At 39.8% G+C, this 21730-nt stretch overlaps 1 protein-coding gene across 3 annotated transcripts in view; it reads left to right on the top strand.

Annotated features, from left to right (window-relative positions):
* The window catches only part of LOC5570969, a 162390-nt gene extending 143869 nt beyond the window's left edge, over positions 1–18521 (top strand). For all 3 annotated transcript variants that reach the window (XM_021849907.1, XM_021849905.1, XM_021849906.1), the window contains exons 3-6: positions 8031–9795; positions 14441–17489; positions 17545–17684; positions 17745–18521. In XM_021849907.1, coding sequence (XP_021705599.1) covers positions 8031–9795; positions 14441–17489; positions 17545–17684; positions 17745–18158 — 5368 coding nt within the window. In that variant the 3' untranslated portion in view covers positions 18159–18521. The remainder of the gene's footprint in view (positions 1–8030; positions 9796–14440; positions 17490–17544; positions 17685–17744) is intronic.
* Positions 18522–21730: the final 3209 nt, after the last annotated feature.

The following is a 21730-nucleotide window of genomic DNA, read 5'->3' as shown; positions in this document are numbered from 1 at the left end:
ATTTTCCCAGTATTCCTTCTCGAATTATTCTAGAAATTATTGCAGATATTGAATAGAAGAAGATCCTTTAACAATTCCTGCAAAAATTTCTCCTAGCAACTTCATCAGAGGGATTTCCGTTCCATCCATTGGGCTTCCATCAGAAATTATTTCAAGGATTCAAACTAGAAATTCTCACAGGAGTTCTTTCATAGAGATTTAGGTTACCAAGAGTTTGGCCAAAAATACTTCTAGTACGTCCTGGAATTGATTCTGTGATTTCCATGGGAACTATTCTAATAAAATTTCTTCGAATACATATTTGAAAAGGCACTGCATCCTTCGAATTGCGCTATAATTTATATTCGAATATCTCTAAGACAAACACCAAAAATTTATTGTAGAATCCAAAGGAAATTCATCAAATTTTCTACAAGGGATGTTTAAGAAAAAATCCTGGACAAAGGCTTTTAGAAGTTCCCAAAAAAATCCTGAAGTATTGTGAAAAGAAATGCATAAAGAAACACCTAGAGAAATTTTCTGTGAATTGTTGTGAAAATGTATGTAAAAAAATCCGAATAAAATTCTAGAGAAATCCTGTGATTATGCTCAAAGGAATTCCAAAAAGATCTCATGATAAATTACCTGTTAGTCATTTGGAGGTGTTTATAAAGAAACCCACAGGGGAACTGATATATTATTTTGTGTAGTAATTTTAGTGATCTACAGTAAATTTTAAATTTTTGCAGTAGTTGTTGTTGTTCATTCCGAAAGAATCTTGGAAAATAGTGGGAGTCGTGCAATCGAAGCCCACCAGAACAATTCCATTGTTTTTAATAACTTTGCATCTAAATTTTTCCAAATTGACAATTGTGTCTATGAACTTCAGGTTTTTCGAACTACACTGTAATAGATGGCAACACTGCTCGATTGTTATCAAAAGAGCCAATTTTATATTATTTGATTTTATGCAAACACCAAAAATTTTTAAAGATAACGATACCGAATGTTCACCAAAGTTGAATGAAGTGTTGCGTGCCATACAGTCGGCCGAATCACAAATATTCATGTGGCTGACAACACTGTTTAAAAAGAATAAAGCAAATATCAAAACCTTAAAACTTGAGCGGAATAGAAAAATAAAATGCCACCAGGCAGTACAAGTGTGAACGTAACTTTTGTTTTGCGGATATCTCAGGATCCTGACCGCTTAGAAAGATGGCGTCTTCGGCCACGTTGTTCAGTAGCTCAAGGACTATCATTATTGTAGCCAAGAGATTCGAGATTTTGCCACCAGGGGGTAGTAGCTCAAGTACTATCATTATTCTAGCCAAAAGATTCGAGATTTTGCTACCAGGCGGTGCTAGTGAGCATGAAACTTTTGTTTTGCGGATATCTCAGGATCCTGACCACATAGAAATGGCGTCTAGCGGCAAAATTTCGAATCTAATGACTTTTCTAATGATAGCGCATGAGCTACTGAACAACTTTGTCGAAGACGTCATCTATCTAAGTAGTCAGGATTCTGAGATATCAGAAAAACAAAATTTCGATACCCTCTAGCGCCGCCTAGTGGCAGAATTCCGCATTTCAATGACCACCGTATATTACCCCATAATCTACTGAAGAGTTTTGCTGAACATAATTACCCTTTATTTTGATTACTTTTTAAGATATTGATCATTCATAAAAAACGGTCGTTAATCTGAATTTCGGTCTTTGTCTTGGGTATTTTTATCCTAGGAATTTCTCCGGAAATGCTTATTTAGCTTTTTCAAGGAAGTACGCAGAACACATTTATCAAATGGAATTTGTTTGGGAACTTTCCCTATATATTTTTATAATACTTAATTTCGTCTCGAATTATTATAGGAATTACTGCAGTTTTTTTTTAGTTTTTGAAATAGTGGTTGATGATAATTCTGCAAAAATCCTAGGAAATATGACAGGAAGAATTTCAGGAGCAAATATCAAGATATTTCTTGGAGTTTTTGTTGGTAGTATCGAAAGACCTTTTGCAGAAAATCTTGATGATTTTATTGAGAAATTATAAAGACTTTGCTTTTCAAATAGATCTATGGAATAATCCTTGCACAGTGGGACGAATGCCCAAAATAGTGAACTTTTTCCTGTAGCGTGGTAAAACGTGATTTTATCGGTATGATGCTCTCGGACTAAAATTTTCTAACAATATGGCGCAACGGGTGACCAGAACAATAAGTTCGGAGTTCGGAATATCAACTTTTCTGTTTGACGATTTTCAGATACTGTGTTTTTGGCAGAGTTGTAAATTACGAGAGGGAATAATGTTCTAAAACGTAAACAGCAATAAATATTATCAAAATTTTAGTAAAAAATGTTATCGACATGTTGGTTGATAGTGAAACAACCAAATAGATGAATTCGTACATTTTTAACAAATAATTTCAAATCTGGATGATTTCAAAAGTTGATACATCAAATGTATAAGAATCTAAGAATCGATTATTTGACCTACCGACGGAAGTCATACCAACCACAGTTTTGTTGTTTTCATATAAGCTTTCGATTTTTTTCATAAATAAGATATAATAAAAGCTCAGAGTTAGGTGTAGTGGAAGAAAAATGTAATACACAAAAATAATTACACAACATTCAAGACTGAATATTGGATTAACATATATATTACGATCATTTCAACCCTACAGTCTACAGAAATATCTTGACGACAACTCAAGAAAAAAGTTGGATGACTTTTGGAATAAATTCTAGAAATAATATTAAATTGATCTTTTAAAAACTTGACGGTATGAAACAATCTCTAGAAGAATTCCAAGTATAATTCCTAAAAAGAGAGCAAGAGGAAATACTAGAAAAATTGTTCGAGAAATTTCATGCATCAAATGGATGGAACTCTTTGTAATATACTTAGTATGATCCGAGAAATATTACTAAATAAATCTGTGCAGTAGTTTATGAAGGAATCTTTTCACATATAAACTTTTGCGTTGCGTTGTTAAAGTTATGTATAAGATACAATACATTGAGGAATTTCTTGAAGAACTATTTGAAGAGTGTAAATTAACCGCATGAATAACAAGTCATGGAGAAATCTCCACAGGAATCCCGAGTCATTTTCTGGAGGAATTCTCTACTGACTTCTTGGAGAAATACTTTGAGAAACTGTTTTTTTTTTCGGATACTTGAAGAAGTTTGCATTATATTTCTGGAAGCAATGTTGAGGTAATCTACCTAAGGAATCCTTAGACCTTAGAGCAATGGATCCCGAGTTTTTTGTAGCAGCGAATCCCTTTGAAGTTCAACAAACATCTCGCGAGCCCCTGAAAATTGATGTTTATGAAATCTATATATGGGAACACCGAAAACACAAGATAAAGCAGGAACTATGCTATCATCTTCCGAAGAAGTCCACTAAGATTCTTGTCAGGGGTCTAACAATAATCCTTCAAAAAGGACTCGTAGGACAAGATCCTAAAAAAAATGCCGCCAGTAATATGTTGAAGATATTCTCCTCCCAAGTAACATTGGTAGCTTAATAAAAGATCATATGTTATACAGCTTTTATTTGTTATTTGCTGAGCAGAGGTTCGTTGAATATTTCTACGGCTCCCAAACCTAAATGATTTGAGAATTTTTCCCATGTATCCTCCACGAATTCCAGAAACCCGGAAAAATCTCATCAAGAAATTTTATAAACATATTGTTAGGTATCCAGCCTTTGGAGGCTCCACCGAATATTTTAAGAAACATGAAAATATGCTTCTAAAGTGCCAACTATAGATCGTGAAAGGAATTCGTTTAACTATCCGAAAACATTGTCAGAAATCCGTCAGGAACGAATGCTTTCTTCCCTGCTAAATATCACACATAGTTTCTACTAATAAATAATACTATAAATATAAAAAAAAATCTCCTCAATAGTCCTGCTGATAGATTTGAGTGAATTCCGCGAATGTTAAATAAAGAACAACCACAGACAAACAGACGTAACACTGATGAAATTTCCATCGACCACTCATTTAACGATCATTTCAAATTCGCTATGTTACAAATCTCACAACGAGAGGCGCGCGCATCGTTTTTCTTTGCGTTTGACGTTTCACACTACCGCCATCTGCCGGTCTTGTTGCACGAAACACCTTTTCGTACAACATGCTCACCAGATGATGGTAGTGTAAACTGGGCGATGGATTTAGAAGAAATTTGTTCTTAGTGTTAGGTCTGTTTGTCTGTGGAACAACTATACACTACCCACAGCAATTAAATCTGGCAAACTTTAATCAACTAATCAAACACTAAAATAAAGAAAATAGTACGTAGTTAAAATCTAAACAATACATTTCTTGAAATATTTGTAATATAAAAACTCCACCAAACCAAAACTAGTGGTCACGGCCTGTCCCGGCAAACTTTGTCTTGCCATCAAGTAGGAAGTGGGCTATTGAAAAAGCTATGAAAAATTCCATACAAAGTGACGGATTAGTTTTCTCTCGCTTTATCAATTATAGAGTTTGCAATCCCGGGTACATTTACATAATTTTCTATTTCCCGGGATTCCCGTATTTCCCGGGTGGTTCTATTAAAAAAAGGATTGACCATCTATTTTCAAACAAAAACCTTTGCACAATTTACTTGTCATATCATTCTAACCAGGGACCTTCGTTAGCCGAGTGGTTAGAGTCCACGGTTACAAAGAAAAGCCATACTGAAGGTGTCTAGGTTCGATTCGCGGTCGGTTCAGGATCTTTTGGTAATGGAAAATATCATCGCACTCATCGTACCTGCCACACGACATACAAATGCGAAAATTGCAACTTTGGCAAAGAAAGCTCTCATTTAATAACAGTGGAAATGCTCATTGCTCAACCCCGAAAAGCAGGCTCTGTCCCAATGAGGGTGTAATGTCAAGAAGAAGAAGAACATTATACGCAATAAGTGCATTAGATAACTAGTTATAATTTGATGTTGGTTTGCTGTTTTCCGAAATCAAATAGTAACAACTGTTGTTGATAAAATGTATATGTTTTTGACGATATGTTTTTTTTTTTCTAAAAATGATTATAAGCTATAGTAAACAAAGTATTTTTATTCATGAATTGAGTGGGGTTATAAAGTTTTCATGGGTACAACAGTCACAATTTTCAACATAAGACTCTAGTTGGTTTTTATTCTTGTGCTTGAAAGGATTGCTTCGATGTTGGTAAATATGATTTGAATTTCATTTGAAGCCTGACGGTTAAAACGAAGCCAACCGTTTTTTTTTTTTTTTAGAAACACAAACTCTCAAAAAAGAGAAGTAACCATACAAATTAACTGGTATAAAATACATATACAGGAAATACGAATACCGTCGGACGGGGCTACTTTTGATTCCAGGGGCTACTTTGGACACTCACCTTTTGTATTTAGTAGCAGCGTAAATATTAATCTGAGCTATTTTGTGTCTTCACCACTTTTATTAACCAATATATGCTCTACCACTAGGCATGATTTTTTCTTGGAACAACATCAACAATAACAGGATAAACTAGAAAACATTTCAAAAAAGCCCGAATAAATATTCACAAGGTATAAAACATTGGCTATACAAACATTGTTTGAATTTTACCCATGTCTTGGAAACTTATTGGGAGCATCATAAAACTATCGAATCGTCATGTTTCATGAAACTTTTGTGATTTGTTTTACTTAAAATTGTTGTTTAATTAAAATAATTTATCGAAGGTTTTATTTTTGCGACATTTATTTTATTATAATGTTTTGGTTTGTGTATTTAACAACATAAAAAAATAAAATAAATGTTTGTAAAAGTGAATAGACATAAAACACATATATTTCAATACGTACCAATGCCAAATTCACAACATAATCTCTGAAAAACTATTTTACGTCATATTTTACGTGAATTCGTAGTACAGAACAGTTGCATCCTTCAAATGCCTAAATTAAACTACTCTTAAGCCAGCTCTAAACTGCTAAGAAGCTAAAAGCATATTACAAATGCAAACTTACTTCTTTACGATCTTGCTAAACTTTACTTCATAGATTGCGTTTTTAATGAAAATAACTTACTGGTATTAAATAAGTTACCAGTATTAATGTGATCCTTCAACATATCGTTCATATAACAGTAAGAATAGAAAAAAAGAGTTTTTATACATAACTCATTTATCATCGTAGCACCTAATAGTTACGTCGTTCGTTTATGTCAAATTGAAAATCGAGCATTCGTAACTGATAGTTCCATTTAAGAGGAAGTTGAAAATTTAAGTTTCATACTGCAAACTGAGAATAGTGAATGGCATGTTTCGATGAAATTTGTTATATATGTGTAATTGATACTAGCTTTGCAATTTTCTACATTAAGTTTATCAATGAAAAACGCTCCATAACATCACAGTAGACGACAATCTATTGAATCCGTTTGAAAGTTATAAGAAAAATCATTTCATTAGCAAATTGTGAAAATGTCCAAAGTAGCCCCTTTTTTGTCTTGAAGGACACACTTTTTTCGCTATTCAAGCATTTTTGTTATTTCTTGATGGATTTGCCTCATATTTTGCACATTTGTTACGTACATATACAACTTAAATATAGGCAAAAATTATCAACATCTATCCATAATTCTAAGAGTTACAAATCCTCAAAGTAAAAGAATGTGGAAATAATGTCAAAAGAAGCCCCGTTTGACGGTAACTTAAAAGAAAATTCCATCAAATTTGCATTAATTTCCCGTTTTTGAAAATTTCCCGTGAAATGGCAATTTTATTTCCCGTTTCCCGGGAAGTCGAATCCCGGGAAAATTGCAAACTCTAATCAATTATTCTGGAGACTAATCCTGAACTATTTCCGCACACAAACCCGTGGGAGCCCTTGACGAATGCAACAGTGAAAGAATCAGGTAAATCAGTAGAAACATTAAGCTAAGAATGCTAATGTCGCTGCTGTTCGTGTGACCAATATCTAGTTTTCTGCGATGATTTCCCGATGGTGTTGAACATTTGATGGAAAATAACAATTGAAGGTATTAATAAATTCATTCAGTTTTCTGACTACAGCGCCACTAGCGTTCTACTACTAATATTTCTATTGGTAAATCCGTTGGCTTGCTCTCAACACATGGATGGATGTTCTTCATAGTTTAACGTTTCATGCATGTAATTCTTGAATGAGCGTTCGACGTCCTGGGAATCCTGGTTACGCTCACGGAAGTAGTATCTATCCTGATCTTGACTATTATGTCTTTATTTCGTCTTTGCCTAGGCACTACACTCGGTAATTAAAGTGGTGAAGATGAATCGAAGTCACACCTCAAATTTTCAATAGCACAAATCTGGAGAACCAGATAGTCATTTACGCTAGAACTTTGATCGATTGGGTACCACCAGCGAGTGATCAAACGATCAAGTGTCCAGCTTATACGGTTATCCGGTTCTTCAAGTTGTGCTCTTGGAGATTGGAGGATTAGCTTCAATTCATCTTCACCTTAAGTTCAACAGATCGTATTTTAGATCTTGATCTACATGTGCCATATAATTTCGAGAAACTGCACCGGAAATGAACGTTTTTTTATTTCGTCGTTGATCTTATGGCAATGAGTAGATCTCTCGACTTGCAGCGGATTCTATGCTAAATTTAGCTTGCTTGGACGCAAGTACAAGTAGGCTTGGAACGAAAGGGTTTTAAACCGTTGAAACCGTTTTCACATGCCTACTTTAATTTGATAATCGAGAAGGAAATTATCACACACTTGTTGTGTCTTTCTCGCATGGATGGTGGATGGCCCTTTACGAAGCAGCAGGCCTTCAGGGTAAAACAAAGTGGAGATGGAGAAAATCACATCCACAGACAATAACATACCGTCCCACGTGACAGTGACCAGGTCGCAACTGCGATTTCTGTCTCAGTTGCAGTTCCGTCGCAGACGTGGAAAAACTTTTCCCATTGGCGTGAGAGAAATACCTAAATTTAGTAGGCGTGCGTACACAAATTTCACTTTCTTTCGATTGAACGATGTCTGACAGGAGCTTTCCGTTTGTTTGTCTTTCCAGGGATGCCAACCAGCATCGACGGCGCGAAAGTGCCCCACCCTCAACCAGTAACATAACCTCTACGAGCAGCAGTGCTAGTGCGGCACGAGACGAAGCCTACCTTGAGGCGCTGACCAAGTTCAATCAATGGCGTTCTAGGCAGCGATTGGAACGCATCAGTGAAGGTTGTCCGTTGAGGACAGGTGTGATCGAGGAACATAAAGAATCCGAAGGCGGAGCCCAGAGTGACTTCAGCTCTGACGTGCCGCTCACGAGCGATGGACGCCGTGCCTTGAATAAGAAGTTTGAGTTACCTAAAAGCCCAAGATATAGCAGACATCGACAGGACACGGGACCTCCTAAGAAACCTAAACGATCGGTGGAGTTCTACAGAAACATCAATAGGATTCCCGAAAATGGAGAACCAAATTTAAACAACGGAAAGAACAACAACATGGCCGATAGGTATTCGCTCCCTGCTGTTATGCCCACATCCAGGAAAAACAAATCTAGACTATCCAAACCGAACAACAACACGATCTACGAAAACGAAGTAGAAGAGTTCGAACAGATGCACGTCCAAGACAACTTGGGAGACACTTACGCCGTGCAGAGCCCTCCAAGTCGGTTCTTCAAAGAGAACTCCAACCCTTACTTCAGCACTAGCACCCTGCGCATTGCCAGCCCTACTATTGTGGACTCCACGCCGAAGAAACAGGTCAACCTTAATCCGAAACGCAGCCGTAACTTCAAGGACAAACCGGCTCCACAACCTCCCATGACAACTCCGGATCCGCCATCGTCACACAAAAAGCACAACATCACCAACGAAAGTGGAACAGAGTCACCATTCGCTGGATCCTACCGAAAGTACGAACTAAACTCCTCATCCATCTACGACGAGCATGTGATCTCCTCGCGAGCTTACCGGGGCGAAATGAAGCCTCTCAACTCGTCCGTCCAGTCCCCCGCCGTCAAAGAGCGTCGCAAGTCACCTTCTTACCAAACCATCGTCAACAAACATGGAGACCTGGTCGACTACGCGCTACCCTTCAGCGATACCACGGATATCCATTCCGAGCTGAACTCCACCAAAAACGGAGACATCCTGAACGACATCCGGGCCTGCGAAGAGGTCATAAATGAAAACTTCCGCTTCCTGAACAGTGATATTCACCCGTCGTCCATACTCATGGACGACTCCACCAGCATGATCAACGAGCCGATCAGCGTACTCAAAGAACGCGGCCCGCAGATCGTCACCGATCTGGATCGCTCCATGATCAAGGAAGAACCCGAACTGGTTGATCAACTGGATGAAGTCGATCTGGTCATCCACGAACCGCAGGACATCCTTCTCGAGCTAGATTCCCTGGAAAAGTGGAGCAAAAGCATCCAGATATCGGACGACTTCCTGCAGAAGCAATTCTCCGAACGCAGCATGCTGGAGTTCTTCCAGCAGGCATCCAGCCAGCTGCTCATCTGTTGGCCCAAGGAGGTGCACTACCGCGTGGGAGGTCTTCGCAGCAGTTTCATGGCCCCGCTGGAATTCTCCTGCGGTTTGTTCCGCAACGCACCGGTCTCGCTGAGGAAGTACTCGCTGAACGTCGACCGGAGTCTGTACTTTGCCGAGGAAGCTTGCAAGAAGGATTTCGAGATTTTGGGGCACATCAAGCACTTTGCCGTGGCGTCGCTGATGGCGGTGTGCTTCGACGGGGGTCTGAACCAGGCCACGCTCGTCCTGGAACCGTTCGATTTTACGCTGTTCGACTACATTCACAAAATGGTAAGTATGGCGGCATAAAAGTTTGACTTTGCGATTTCTTGATATTTTTTTAATGCAGTATACTATTAGGATGCTCATGAAGTTAAGTGTAATAGAACAAATATTTGCATACTTTTTGGACAAATCCAAGAACTTACTGGAATAGAGATCTATACATCTATCTCTACTTTCTGTTATGCAGCCTACAGACGTACAGACGGTTTGACCAATATTGACTCCGCCCCCAAGTTAGTCAAACCAATTTATGTTGCTGCGCAACTGTTTGACCGACTGTCAAAGTTCGTTGCAGCAACACTATATTTCTTTGCATGTTTTGAATGATCTCGGCAAGTCTATTGAATATGTGATTGTAATTTGTTCGAATTATGTGGCTGTGGGCGGATTTCTACGATTTTTGGGCAATTAACGTAGTGAGGAAGAGTAGAATTTTCAAAATTTAAGAACCGGTAGAAATTGATATCGATGAGGAATTCCAGTTTTAATTTGCACGAAGTATTCCGGTAGTAAAAATATGAGGGGTCTCTGTCGGGGATTATTTTGAACAGTAATCTATATGAGAATGGCTATGGTAGTTTCTTCAAAGATTCTATCCAGAATCTTTAGTGGTTTCCTCTATTTATTCTACTTTGAAGTTTTTCCAGGAATCCTTGGATTATACTAGGGATTCCATCAGAAATTTTTCCTGGGATTCTACCAGAAAGTTTATCAATAGTTCCTCTAGAAATTTATCCACATATTCAACCAAAAATTCCTCCGGGGAAAATTCTTCAGGCATACTTTAAGGTGGCTTTCTTCCAGAGATACCTTCAAAGATTAAGGTGAAGATGAGTCGAAGCCAAAATTCAAATATTCAAGTGCACGGATCTTGAGAACCAAACACCCGCTTGAGCTGAAAACCTAATCGATTGGTCATCACCAGTGACCATCACTAGTGACCAATCGATTAAGTTTTTGGCTTAAACGGGTGTTTGGTTCTCCAAATCCGTGCTCTTGAATATTTGAAGTTTGGCTTCGATTCATCTTTACCTTAATGCGAAAAATTCTCAAGTAATATCTTTTTTAATTCAGCCCCCAAGAATTGCTCCAGAGATTGCTAAAACCTTTTTTGTTTTTCAAAGACTCCTTCAGGAATTCCTCTAGTTTAGATACTTCTCAAGAAATTCATCACCAGAAATTCCCCCAAGGATCTCACCAGGACTTATTTCAGGGCTTACTCCTAGGAATCATCCTTAATTCCACCGGGACGTGCCCTTAGAAATTCCAAAAGGAATTTCATCCGCAATTCCTTATTGTAATTTTCCTACAGAGTCCTCCAGGGATTTATCCAAAACCTTCCCAAGGGATTTCTACAGTGATTCATCCAATGCTTTCTCCAAGAATACCAACAGAAATCCTCCTTACATTTATTTAGGAACTTCTCTAGCGAAACTTCAGAAAATTGTAAACAGATTCTATAAGGATTCTTTTCCTGCGATTCCACCAGGAATTTCTCTAGAAATTCTTGAAGAGATTACTCAATGAATCCCTCCCAAGAAATTGATTCAAGCATTCCATCAAAAATTCCACCAGGAATTGCTACTATCAAAAATCTTCTAGTGATTATTCTACTGATTCCCTAGCGATTCATTTAAAGATTCTTTCAGAAATTGCTTCAAAGATTCCTTCATGATTTTCGCTAGAAATTCCTTCTAAAATTCCTACAAAAATACATGCAGAGATTTACTCCAGGAACTCCTACAGTGATTCTACCCAGAATTTCTCCAAGAATTCAAGGATGAGAAAGAAATACTGCTAAATGATTCAAAAAATTTCCTACACTGGATACCATCATGAAGTCTTTTAGAAATTTCACGTGCATTTTTTTGAGAGGTTCCTCTAGGTTATTCTCAGGATTCTTCTAGTATTCCCATCTTGAAGAATATTCCTTGTATCCCTGAAGGGACCCTACGAGGCATTCGAGAGAATCCTGTAGGAACTCCTTCACGGATTGCTTTTAAATTTCTTCCAGAGATATTTTAAGGAATTTCTTCAGTGAATTCTGTGGGAATTTCTCCAGTAATATCTTGGGTGATTCCTTCAAGCATTTTACATTAAATTGTTCCAAAATTTTATTCAAAAAATCCTTCCAGGGATTCAACCTAAAGACATTCACAGAAATGCTTTGTTTAATCCTCTGAGTAAATATTAGTGGAATCCCTGGAGGAAAAATCTTTTGGAAATTTGTTGATGCCTTTCAGCTGGAATACCTAGAGTAGAGAAAGGAAGAATTTCTAGTTTAATCTTTCGCGGATTTCCTGGTCGATTCTCTCGCGGAAGTATTGATGGTTTCTCAGAAAAAAAAACTGGTGAACTTATGGAATTTTCGGTTAGAAGGAACTTCTGATAACTCTGAAAAATTCTAAAAAGGGAAATCCATTGAAGTATTTTCTCGTAGAATTTCTGGAGAAACACTGATAGATTTTTTCTGATGGAAATTCTAGCGATTTTTCCAGTGTTAATCTTGGAAGAACTCCTGATAAAATTCCTTTAAATAAATCTCTTTTGGGAAATTAATGGTGAAATAATTAGAGAAAATATTGGTTAATTCTTTGAAGGAATTACTGGTGCATTCTTTATAGGAAATTGTGGTAAAATCCCATAAAAAATCGTTATGGGATTATTGGAGATCATTTTGGTGGAACGCTTGGAGAATTTTTCCAGAATGTTTTGGAAGAACCTCTAGCGGATTTTTTGGAATTCCCGGTAAAATCACTGGAAAAATATTTTCTGAAAGAATTTCTTGTGAAATCTCTATGATAGTTTCAGCTTAAATCCTTGAAGGTTTTCCTGATTGGAATCATGGAGAATTACCTGAGTTTTTTCCAGATGCAATCCATGGAGGAACCATGGTGGAATCCTTGAAAAAAATCCTAAAGATGTTATTGAAGCAACTCCAGATGGAATCATGGAGGAACTCCTGATGAAGTCCCTTGAAGTGCTCCTGATGGAATCCGTATAGGAACTCCTGATGAAATCCCTGGAGGAATTCATGATAAGAATCCTGATGGAACTCCTGATAGAATCCCTAGAGGAATTCCTTATGATATGCCTTGAAGAAATCCTGAAAGAATTCCTTTAGGAGCTCCTGATATAATCTCTGAATCAAGAACTCCTGATGGAATGTTTGGAGAAAGTCCAGGAGGAATCTCTGAAAAAACTCCTAATGACATCCTCAGAAGAACGCTTAGAGGTACTCTTGATAGAATTCCTAAAGGAACTCCTGATGGAATGCTAGGAGTAATTCCTAATGATATTCTTGAAAGAACTCCTGATGGAATCAGGATCTCTAGAGGAACTCCTGAAGGAATCTCTATAGCAATTCCTGATGAAATCCCTGGATAAATTCTTGATAAGATTCCTGATGGAAATCCTAATAGGATCCCTAGAAGTACTCCTAATGATATCCTGATGGAATTTCTCGAGGAACTCCTGATAGAATCTCTGGTAGAATTCCAGGTGAAAACTCAAAAGGAACTCTTGATGGAATCCCTGGAGGAACTCCTGATGAAATCCCCAGAAGGTCTCTAATAGAAGCCCTAAAGATACCCCTGATAGGATCCCTATAGGAACTCCTGATGGAATCCCTGGAGAAATTCCTGATGGGATCCTTGTAATAATTCTTGATGAAATCCTTGGAGGAATTCATAAAGATATTCTTGAAGGAACTCCTGATGAAATTCTTAGGAGAACTCCTGATGGAATCCCTAGAAAAATTCCTGATAGAATCCCTGGAGGAATTTCAGGTGGAATCTCTGAAGGAACTCCTGGTGGAATCCCAGGAGAATCTTCTCATAGAATGGCTAGAGGAGCACCTGATGGAATTCCTAGAGGAGTTCCAGGTGGAATCCCTTAAGGAACTCCTGATGGAATCCCTAGAAGAACATCTGATGAAATCCCCACTAGAACTCATGAGGGAACTCCTAGAGAAACTTCCAATGGAATCCCTAGAGAAACTTTCTATGGAATCGCTAAAGAAACTCCTAATGGAAACCCTGATGGAACTCCTGAGGTAATCCTTCGCGGAATTCTTTATTGAATCTTTAGAAATAGTACTGATGGAATTCCTGGCCGAAATCTTGTTGGAGTGTCTGGTGGAATCTCTGATGGATTTCCTGGTGTAATCCTTTCAATAACTTCCGATAGAATCCCTGGAAGAACTTCATAAAGGAAAAATACCGATGGATTAATTGTAGGGATTCCTGGTACAATCCTTGGAGGAATACCACATTGAACTTTGAAAAAAATACTTTAACTTTGCGATTGACCTTGGGCTTTTCCCAAATTTTTAGATTTTTTGACAGAAAGTGTCGTAATTTCAGAACTTTTTTTAATGCTATTATTGACAAGTAACCAAGTTAAATGATGAAAATCCGAAAAAAGTATTTTGTTACTTTTTTAAAGAATTTTCCGGTCAGTGGTCAAGTGTATTGAAACAAACATTTACAGAATTTTTGGATAAATCCAAGAACTTACTGAAATAGATCTATACATCTATCTCTACTTTCTGTTTTTTTTTATATTCATAACGAATCCGAGCCGAAATTAATTGCAGGACACTGAATTCAACTCTTATTTGTAATACTCTATCACATCTACATCTCTACAGAACAAACGCCTCTCTTTGCTGCACGCCATCACCGTCGTCCAGCAGATCTCGCTGGCCGTGTCCTATCTCCAGGAGTGCGGCTACATCCACTCCAATATCTCCAGTGGTTGCGTCCTGATGCGCAAGTACCCGTACGCGGTGAAGCTGACGTCCTTCGAACTCACCACCGAAGCCTCCGACACGGTTCGCAAGGAAATCGAGAACCGCTACGGCAGCACGTCGTCCTCGCGCAACTCCATGACCTCCTCGCAGAACGAAGAGCTGAAGAAAATCACCACCTACTCGCGGTTGATCAAAAACGACGAACAGTTCCTGCGGGATAAATATCGGAAGCTGTCCAAGGAAGTATCGGACAGTCGTAAGGGGCAGTTTGGAACATTGGGTGATAACAGTGGATATGACTGCCGCGCTAGCCGCTATCTGCCGTATTGTAAGGAGTATCGAGAGAAGTTCTCCCTGTTCTACTATGTCGCACCGGAGCTTCTGGTACCCAAGTCAAACTTTGTCTTCCCCAGCAAAAGCACGGACGTGTATTCGTTGACGCTCCTGCTTTGGGAAATACTCAACGGTTACGTACCGTTTGTGGTTTACAGCCGTCAGGAGCTAGAGAAGCTCCAAGTATCAGCAAACCTACAGCTTCCGATGTTCGAAAAAGAGCGCTGTGATCGCTTCCGTCAGGTGTTCGAATCTGGTCTGTCCAATCTCAGTGCTCGACAAATTAACGTAACCGACATTCTGGATACTCTTGATTGTCTACTATTGGAACAAGGCCTTGACAAAACCACGCACATGAATGGTTTCTCCGAAGACTTCGAAGAACAAGTGAACTCGTCGGAGATTAGGAAGAAAAACGAAATAAACGACATTCGCAAGCAGAACGTGTCAGAGAAAACTGACAAGATATACTTCCAGTCAAACGGCGGCTACGTTAACGTGGAAAACTCGAAAAAGATTAGCCGTGAGACCACCTTCATAGATATTGACGATCACGCTCCTCAGCGATCCAAACAGCAACCGAAGAAACCGGCTCGAAAGATCAACAAATCTAAAGCGCAGAAAGAACCAGATATGAAATCCACGAAGAAGTCACCTCTCAGCTCTAGTTTGTCGCACTCGGCAATCTACCAGACGATCTTTGACTTCAACAACAAGTTCTTATCGCCGCGATCGTCCAAGCAAGCCATCTACGAGCGGACCAGTACCGTCAAGAAGCAGAAGAGTTCACTGCGGTCGAACAAAGTCGCTGCCAAAGAGCTGTTCGAACCGATCAACAGCTTCGATAAGACAGATAGCTTCCAGAAACTGACCAGTGGTGATTCCAATGGAAACACGACCCTTACAGGAACAGTTCCGGAGGTTATCGGACCTCTGGAAGTCTGCACTAAAGAAAGTCCATCAAAATTGAACATCAACATAAATAAGCATGAAATCTCGAAAGAGCTAGAGCTAACCCAAACACCGGAACGCGATCGCACCAATGAAATTCAACCGGTAGAAACGTCCAAATCCTGTGACAGCTCTCCAGGAACCAAACGCAAGAATTACTCGCGTTTATCCAACTCACTCCGATTCACCATCGGAGATATCACTTTGCCGGATACTCCTATTGCTCGCAAGAACAAAATCCGCAAACACGCTTGGCTGTCCGATCAGAAGCTGGTGCTAACGGACGACAATACCTCGACACCGGTAACGCCGCAGGGCCGACGAGCCTGTGCCTTCTTCAATGATCTGGGATCTCGTGTCAGCCGCGGTGGGCGTTCAACGGGAGGCCTTAGCACTCCGCTGAACTTGAACATTTCCTCATCCATGCAGGAGATCAAACCGAAGACGATCAACATCAGCGTGAACATTATCAAGGGTCCAGACATGGGAACCAAACTTAAATCACACAGTCAGGAGTTCAACAAGACGACTCCATCGATCGTAGATATTGACTTCGATGACAAGACAAAGAACCCGGAAACCACCGTCAAGGCTGAATCAACCGATAATGTATTTGAAGGTTCTCTATGGAAAAAGGAGAAGGAACTTTGCGAACGAACACAGCTGAACCATTCTGTTGGTGACCTTGATAGAGAGGGCTCCGACGGAGACGCTTCAGACAAGGTTATAACGGCTCATTTGACATCGGTTCGCGATGCCGTCCGCAAAATCGAAACTACCTTCGAAAATACTGGCTTCGATTACAGCCCCAACCGGAAACCCGAATCTCACAAGAAATGTTCAGACGACAGAAAGATATCCGACGACTCGGTCGTCGTGGAGGAAAGCCTTCTAGTTCCAACGAAGGTTCTTGAGCTGGAGAAAACCTTTGAGCAGCTACCTCCAATCGAGGAGCCAAATAATTCAATTACTCGACTGGACGTAGTTCTAACGAACAACACTCTCAAGAAGAAGGAAGAACTTCTTCAACAGCAGCACCAACCACAACCGTCAGCACAGCCCAAACTAATCCTGCCAGAGGCTTCCGTTTTCAACCCAAACTCCCAGCTGTTTATGCGTCGTAAAGCAACCAGCAGCGGCAGCGTCATCCAGCGAACCGTGTATCGTGAAAGCATTGTCTCCAGCACTGATCTTCCGGGGCTGGATAGCATCAACTCCTCGCAAGCCAGCATCAGCACCACCCCAATCCCCCCGGGCAGTGCACGGAAGAAGAAGCTCACAACCCGGGTGACCGTCAACATGCGTAAGATCTCAAGGAGGGCGTCGGACATGGGCACCAGTCCGGCATCATCTCGACCCAGTTCGCAAAACTTGGACGAAGACCTTCCGTCATCCGGGTGCTTGACGCCGACGAATGGTGCTACCGGGCCGATTCGTCATTCCTGTGGAAATGATCTGCTGAAGGCATTCGCTACGTTGAGGTTGGTTCCGAGCAGCGAGGACGTTGGAGGCTCGAGATGTTCCAGTGCGAATGATGAACGCAGAAGCCTTTGCACTCCAGTAAAGGCACCCGTTGGTGGACCCGGACCAAGCCGTAACGGCGCGGAACGGTTTGTTTGCTGCAATTGTGGAAACTCGATGGTCCCTGCCGATAACTTAAATGGTAAGTGAAATGAGGTTAACATGGGAAGTATTGAACAGTTCCTATTTGTCCACAGTGCCCGCCGGAAGCCGCATCGGTATGACGGCCGCATTTAGTGAGTTAAATTTTCCCCGTGAAAGTCTAGCTTCAATGTTCGAGGACAACTTGGGACTTATCTCGCAGCAGCAACCGCGTGGAACTCTGTCGACCATTCCGGTAAGCTACGAATCCGGTACACTCCACCATCTAGGAGTCCTAATCTCTCTCCATTTTCAGAACGCCAAATCCACTGAAGATCTGTACATCGACGACGACTTCTACCAGGGTTTGAACTTGGGCGCCAACATGGAGTTGGTGGAGTTCGTCGACGACGGGCACTACTTGGACGAGTTTGGCTACGACATCTACACAACGGAGGAGATCTACGACGATGATGAAGATGATGAAAACTCGCCGGAAATGGAAGCTCTGTGCGGTATGCCGGGAGATTGTGTTACACCGATACTGGTCGTCACCGAAGCGGAGGAAGTGGACTCGCAACAGCCTGCGGAGGAACAGTTTTTGAGCAAGTGTGCCGACATGAATGCGAGTAGCGCAGATGGGTTTGGGTCGGTGTTTTCGCCGATGCCGCCTACGGCTGTCCCAGAGCAAGATTTGAAAGACGCAAACGGGCAGGAATGGGACCAATAGAGTAGTGTTATTTTCTACAACAGTGAAGCTATATACTTTTAGGAAAGATTTTCAAAATCGTGTTGACAGAATGTATATTTTCTAAATGAACTATATTTACAGACATTATGATGAAAATCGTGAATTTATCTTGAAATTGAGATAGTATTTATATCGAGCAGTATTTAGACCAAGAAACCGATGACGCAATACATAAATGTAATAGACATGGTGATATCTATTTTTAAAAAATGATAACCTCTGCTAGAATTTTCTAGGATTAGTCGCATTGATATCTATTTATGTTATAAGATACCAAAAATAAAATAAAATGAAAGAATAAATCTGTATTTATGGACATTGAATAAAATATATTATGAATAATAAACGTTATTTGATAAAATTGACTTCTGAACTAGTCCTGAAGACTTCCATGCCCTTCTGTACCTTTGGAAGCTACAAAACAGAAGATGGAATATAGAATATAGTAGTACGGACAGGAAGCAGTAAAAAACATAGAAATACGTGATGATAGGAATTTAAAAAGCTAGGAAGAAAAAAAGATTGACAGAATACATTTAGAAACATTAGGTATAGTAAAACTGGAATATAGAGAGTTAGGATAAGAACATAGGTAGATAGGAAAATTGTAAGATAACAAAGGAAAGGGAGGAAGAAATCAATAGATGATGAAGAAAAAATAAAAATAAGAAGACAGGAATATGGGATAGGCAAATATGAATAGCAAAGCACAGTATGAAAGGAAGTTAGGAAAACCGAATGAATGGAAGACATGATGATAAATTAATATTAAGGGGCTTGTAAATCGAGCAGATTCATGTGACTTGCTTGTAATCACTGTCGATCATAGCAAGCATGCATATTTCAGATGTCACCCGTCGACTGCCACAATAATCCAGTCATATAGAGTGACAACTTAGCTTAGCTTAGCTTAGCTTAGACTGACTACACATATCAATGGTTGCTATTCCGTGATTGACCGAAGTCAGTGAAAATGCACAAAGAATCAACTAGAAGTTCGGCTGGGATTGGCCATAATCTTCTTCAGTGTGCATAATTCAGTGCCTCTATTTATACAGGGTCAATAACGGCGCCGGCCACGTCCTTGCAGTCAGGTGGGATTGAGGGAAGGAATGTTAGTGTGTAACCTTTGCTATTTGGAGACCGTGTTTGCCTCTGCATCTCCACAAAGGTTACTGGGAGGGATGTTTGTTAATGGAGAGGATCGTTGGGTCATAGGATTCACTTTGATAAGCGATTAGACCATGATAAACAATGATTTGTGAGATATATACATGCTTATACGTAAATATAATATTTTCAATTGATATGAACAATTTCTATGTAGAGGAAAATTATGCCGACACTTGAGGTGACGAACCATTCAAAGTTTGTTGAACAAATACCTAAATGTAACATTCCTACAGCTGTCAGGACGAAAGCATGTGTTATTATATTTTACTCATTTGAAAAGAAACAAAAAACTCGATTGGTTGGGACATCATAGAACACTCTTATTATTATGCCGACACTTACAGTGGCGAACCATCCAAAGTTTGTTGAATAAAGTGAACCTTTCGCAAGTCTACACTTGTAGTGTCGAACCATTCAAAGTTTTTTTTAATTACAAAAATAAAGGAACATAAGAGGTGTTCTGAAAAAAAAAATGTTAAACATAAATAAATCATGAATCAGAGTTTGTGTCGACACTCACAGTGACGAACCATCCATAGTTTGTTGAAAAATCATATTTACATCCCACCATTGTAACGATTGAATGTGCAGTCATACATATTTTATAGATTAGAAATAGTAGCATGAAACGAGCTCACCAATTGATCCGTTATCCTTGACTGAGCAGCCACAATCCACTTTCGGCTTCACTCGTTTGCTCGGCTATAAAAAAGCACTCAGGAAAAAAAATAAGCGCGCGACCCAAAAAGAATAAAAAAAAAAAAAACTGTTCGGGCTTTCTTGACGCACTGCCCAGGAGCAAGCGTCAAGGTCGAAGGATCAAACAGAACTAACCGATCGCGGCACTTTTTCAGTTACTCCAACCGAACTCACCGATCACGCCACTTTTTCACTTACTAGACCAACGCGCGACATGTTTGATCCTGCCCTCGTCGCTCGCCCCGGCAAAAGCAAGTGTCAAGGTCGAAAGATCAAACAGAATTAACCGATCGCGGCACTTTTTCACTTTCTTCAACCGAACTCACCGATTACGCCACTTTTTCACTTACGAGACCGACGCGCGACATGTTTGATCCTGCCCTCGTCGCTTGCCCCGGGAAAAGCAAGTGTCAAGGTCGAAAGATCAAACAGAACTCTCCAGTCATATAGAGTGACAACTGTCAAAAAACTCGACTGACAGAGCCGTGTCAAGTGAATTTTTTGGTCGACAGTGACTCCTGTCAAGCCATTTTGATCGACTCTACTTATAAAATAGACCCCTAAGATACAGCTTCGGCTCGAGGACTGGACGCTCTTTGACTGGACCACATTTTAACTGGGTGTTCGATAGCTGAGCCGTAGTGCAGTTAAAAAACTGCTAACCGTCGAAAAGTAGACGTCAAATATACTTTGACATCATGTGTAAAAAGCTAAGTATGCTGTTTCGCTCAAGAAAAGTAAAAATTTCTGCGGAAGAAATGGTCAAGAATTTTTCTACAGTGAGTTCCAATTGAAATGACATTTCTTTTCAACTGCGTACTGCGATCAAAGAAAAATGCTTTTTTTGCAATTCGGTTACAAATCAATCAACTGTTCATTGAGAAGTTGATGAACATAACGGCCTACTTTTCCTACCGAAACAAATAGTGCTGAAAAGTGCTACTTTTCAGCACTCTTTTCGGTGCTGAAAAGTAGCACTTTTCAGTACTGTTTTTGTAGGCGTCAACCGAATAACAACCGAATAGCGAAGTGACAATTCTCGACTCGAGTGAAGTGACTTTCCATTTGGTTTTCAGGACGAGTCACTTCACTCGAGTCTATATCCGTTGTGCGATCTGGTTCCTACGCAGGCTGGCGATTCTGATGTGGGATCGGATCGGATCCAGAATTTGTGGTCAGCTACTGTATGTGCTGTCATACCTGTTCTTTCCTCCAATAGGGAATTTAGAACTGCATGATACAGATGGGAGCGAGAAAATTTGTGACATTCTTGGGTATCACAGCCTACATGATTTAAAAATGCTGAATGCGTAGTTTCATGCATGGCTGTATGCCCATGTGGGTTCTCTTAAAATGTTTGTCCGTGCTTTTTGAGTTCATCTAGCTCAAACGGCATTTTTCGAAATAGCAAAAAATGTTGTATGCAACTCGTTGCTAAACTCGATTTTTTCAGCACTCGTTGTATTTATCCAACTCGGCGAGCCTCGTTGGATAAATGTACAACTCGTGCTGAAAAAATCATCATTTTGCAACTTGTTGCATAAATAACTATTCTTGACCATTTCTTGCAAGAAATTTTCCACGCATCGAGATAGGTGATTACTTTTCTGTTCGCTTAAGGGAGGTATTCATGAGAAATTATATACTCTGTAGGAAAGTCATTTTTTCTCTCGACTAGA

This window comes from Aedes aegypti, chromosome 3 (genome assembly GCF_002204515.2).
Source record: "Aedes aegypti strain LVP_AGWG chromosome 3, AaegL5.0 Primary Assembly, whole genome shotgun sequence".
Lineage (NCBI taxonomy): Eukaryota > Metazoa > Arthropoda > Insecta > Diptera > Culicidae > Aedes > Aedes aegypti.
Note: the sequence above shows the minus strand (reverse complement) of the source record. Positions and strands in the feature narration are given on the sequence as shown.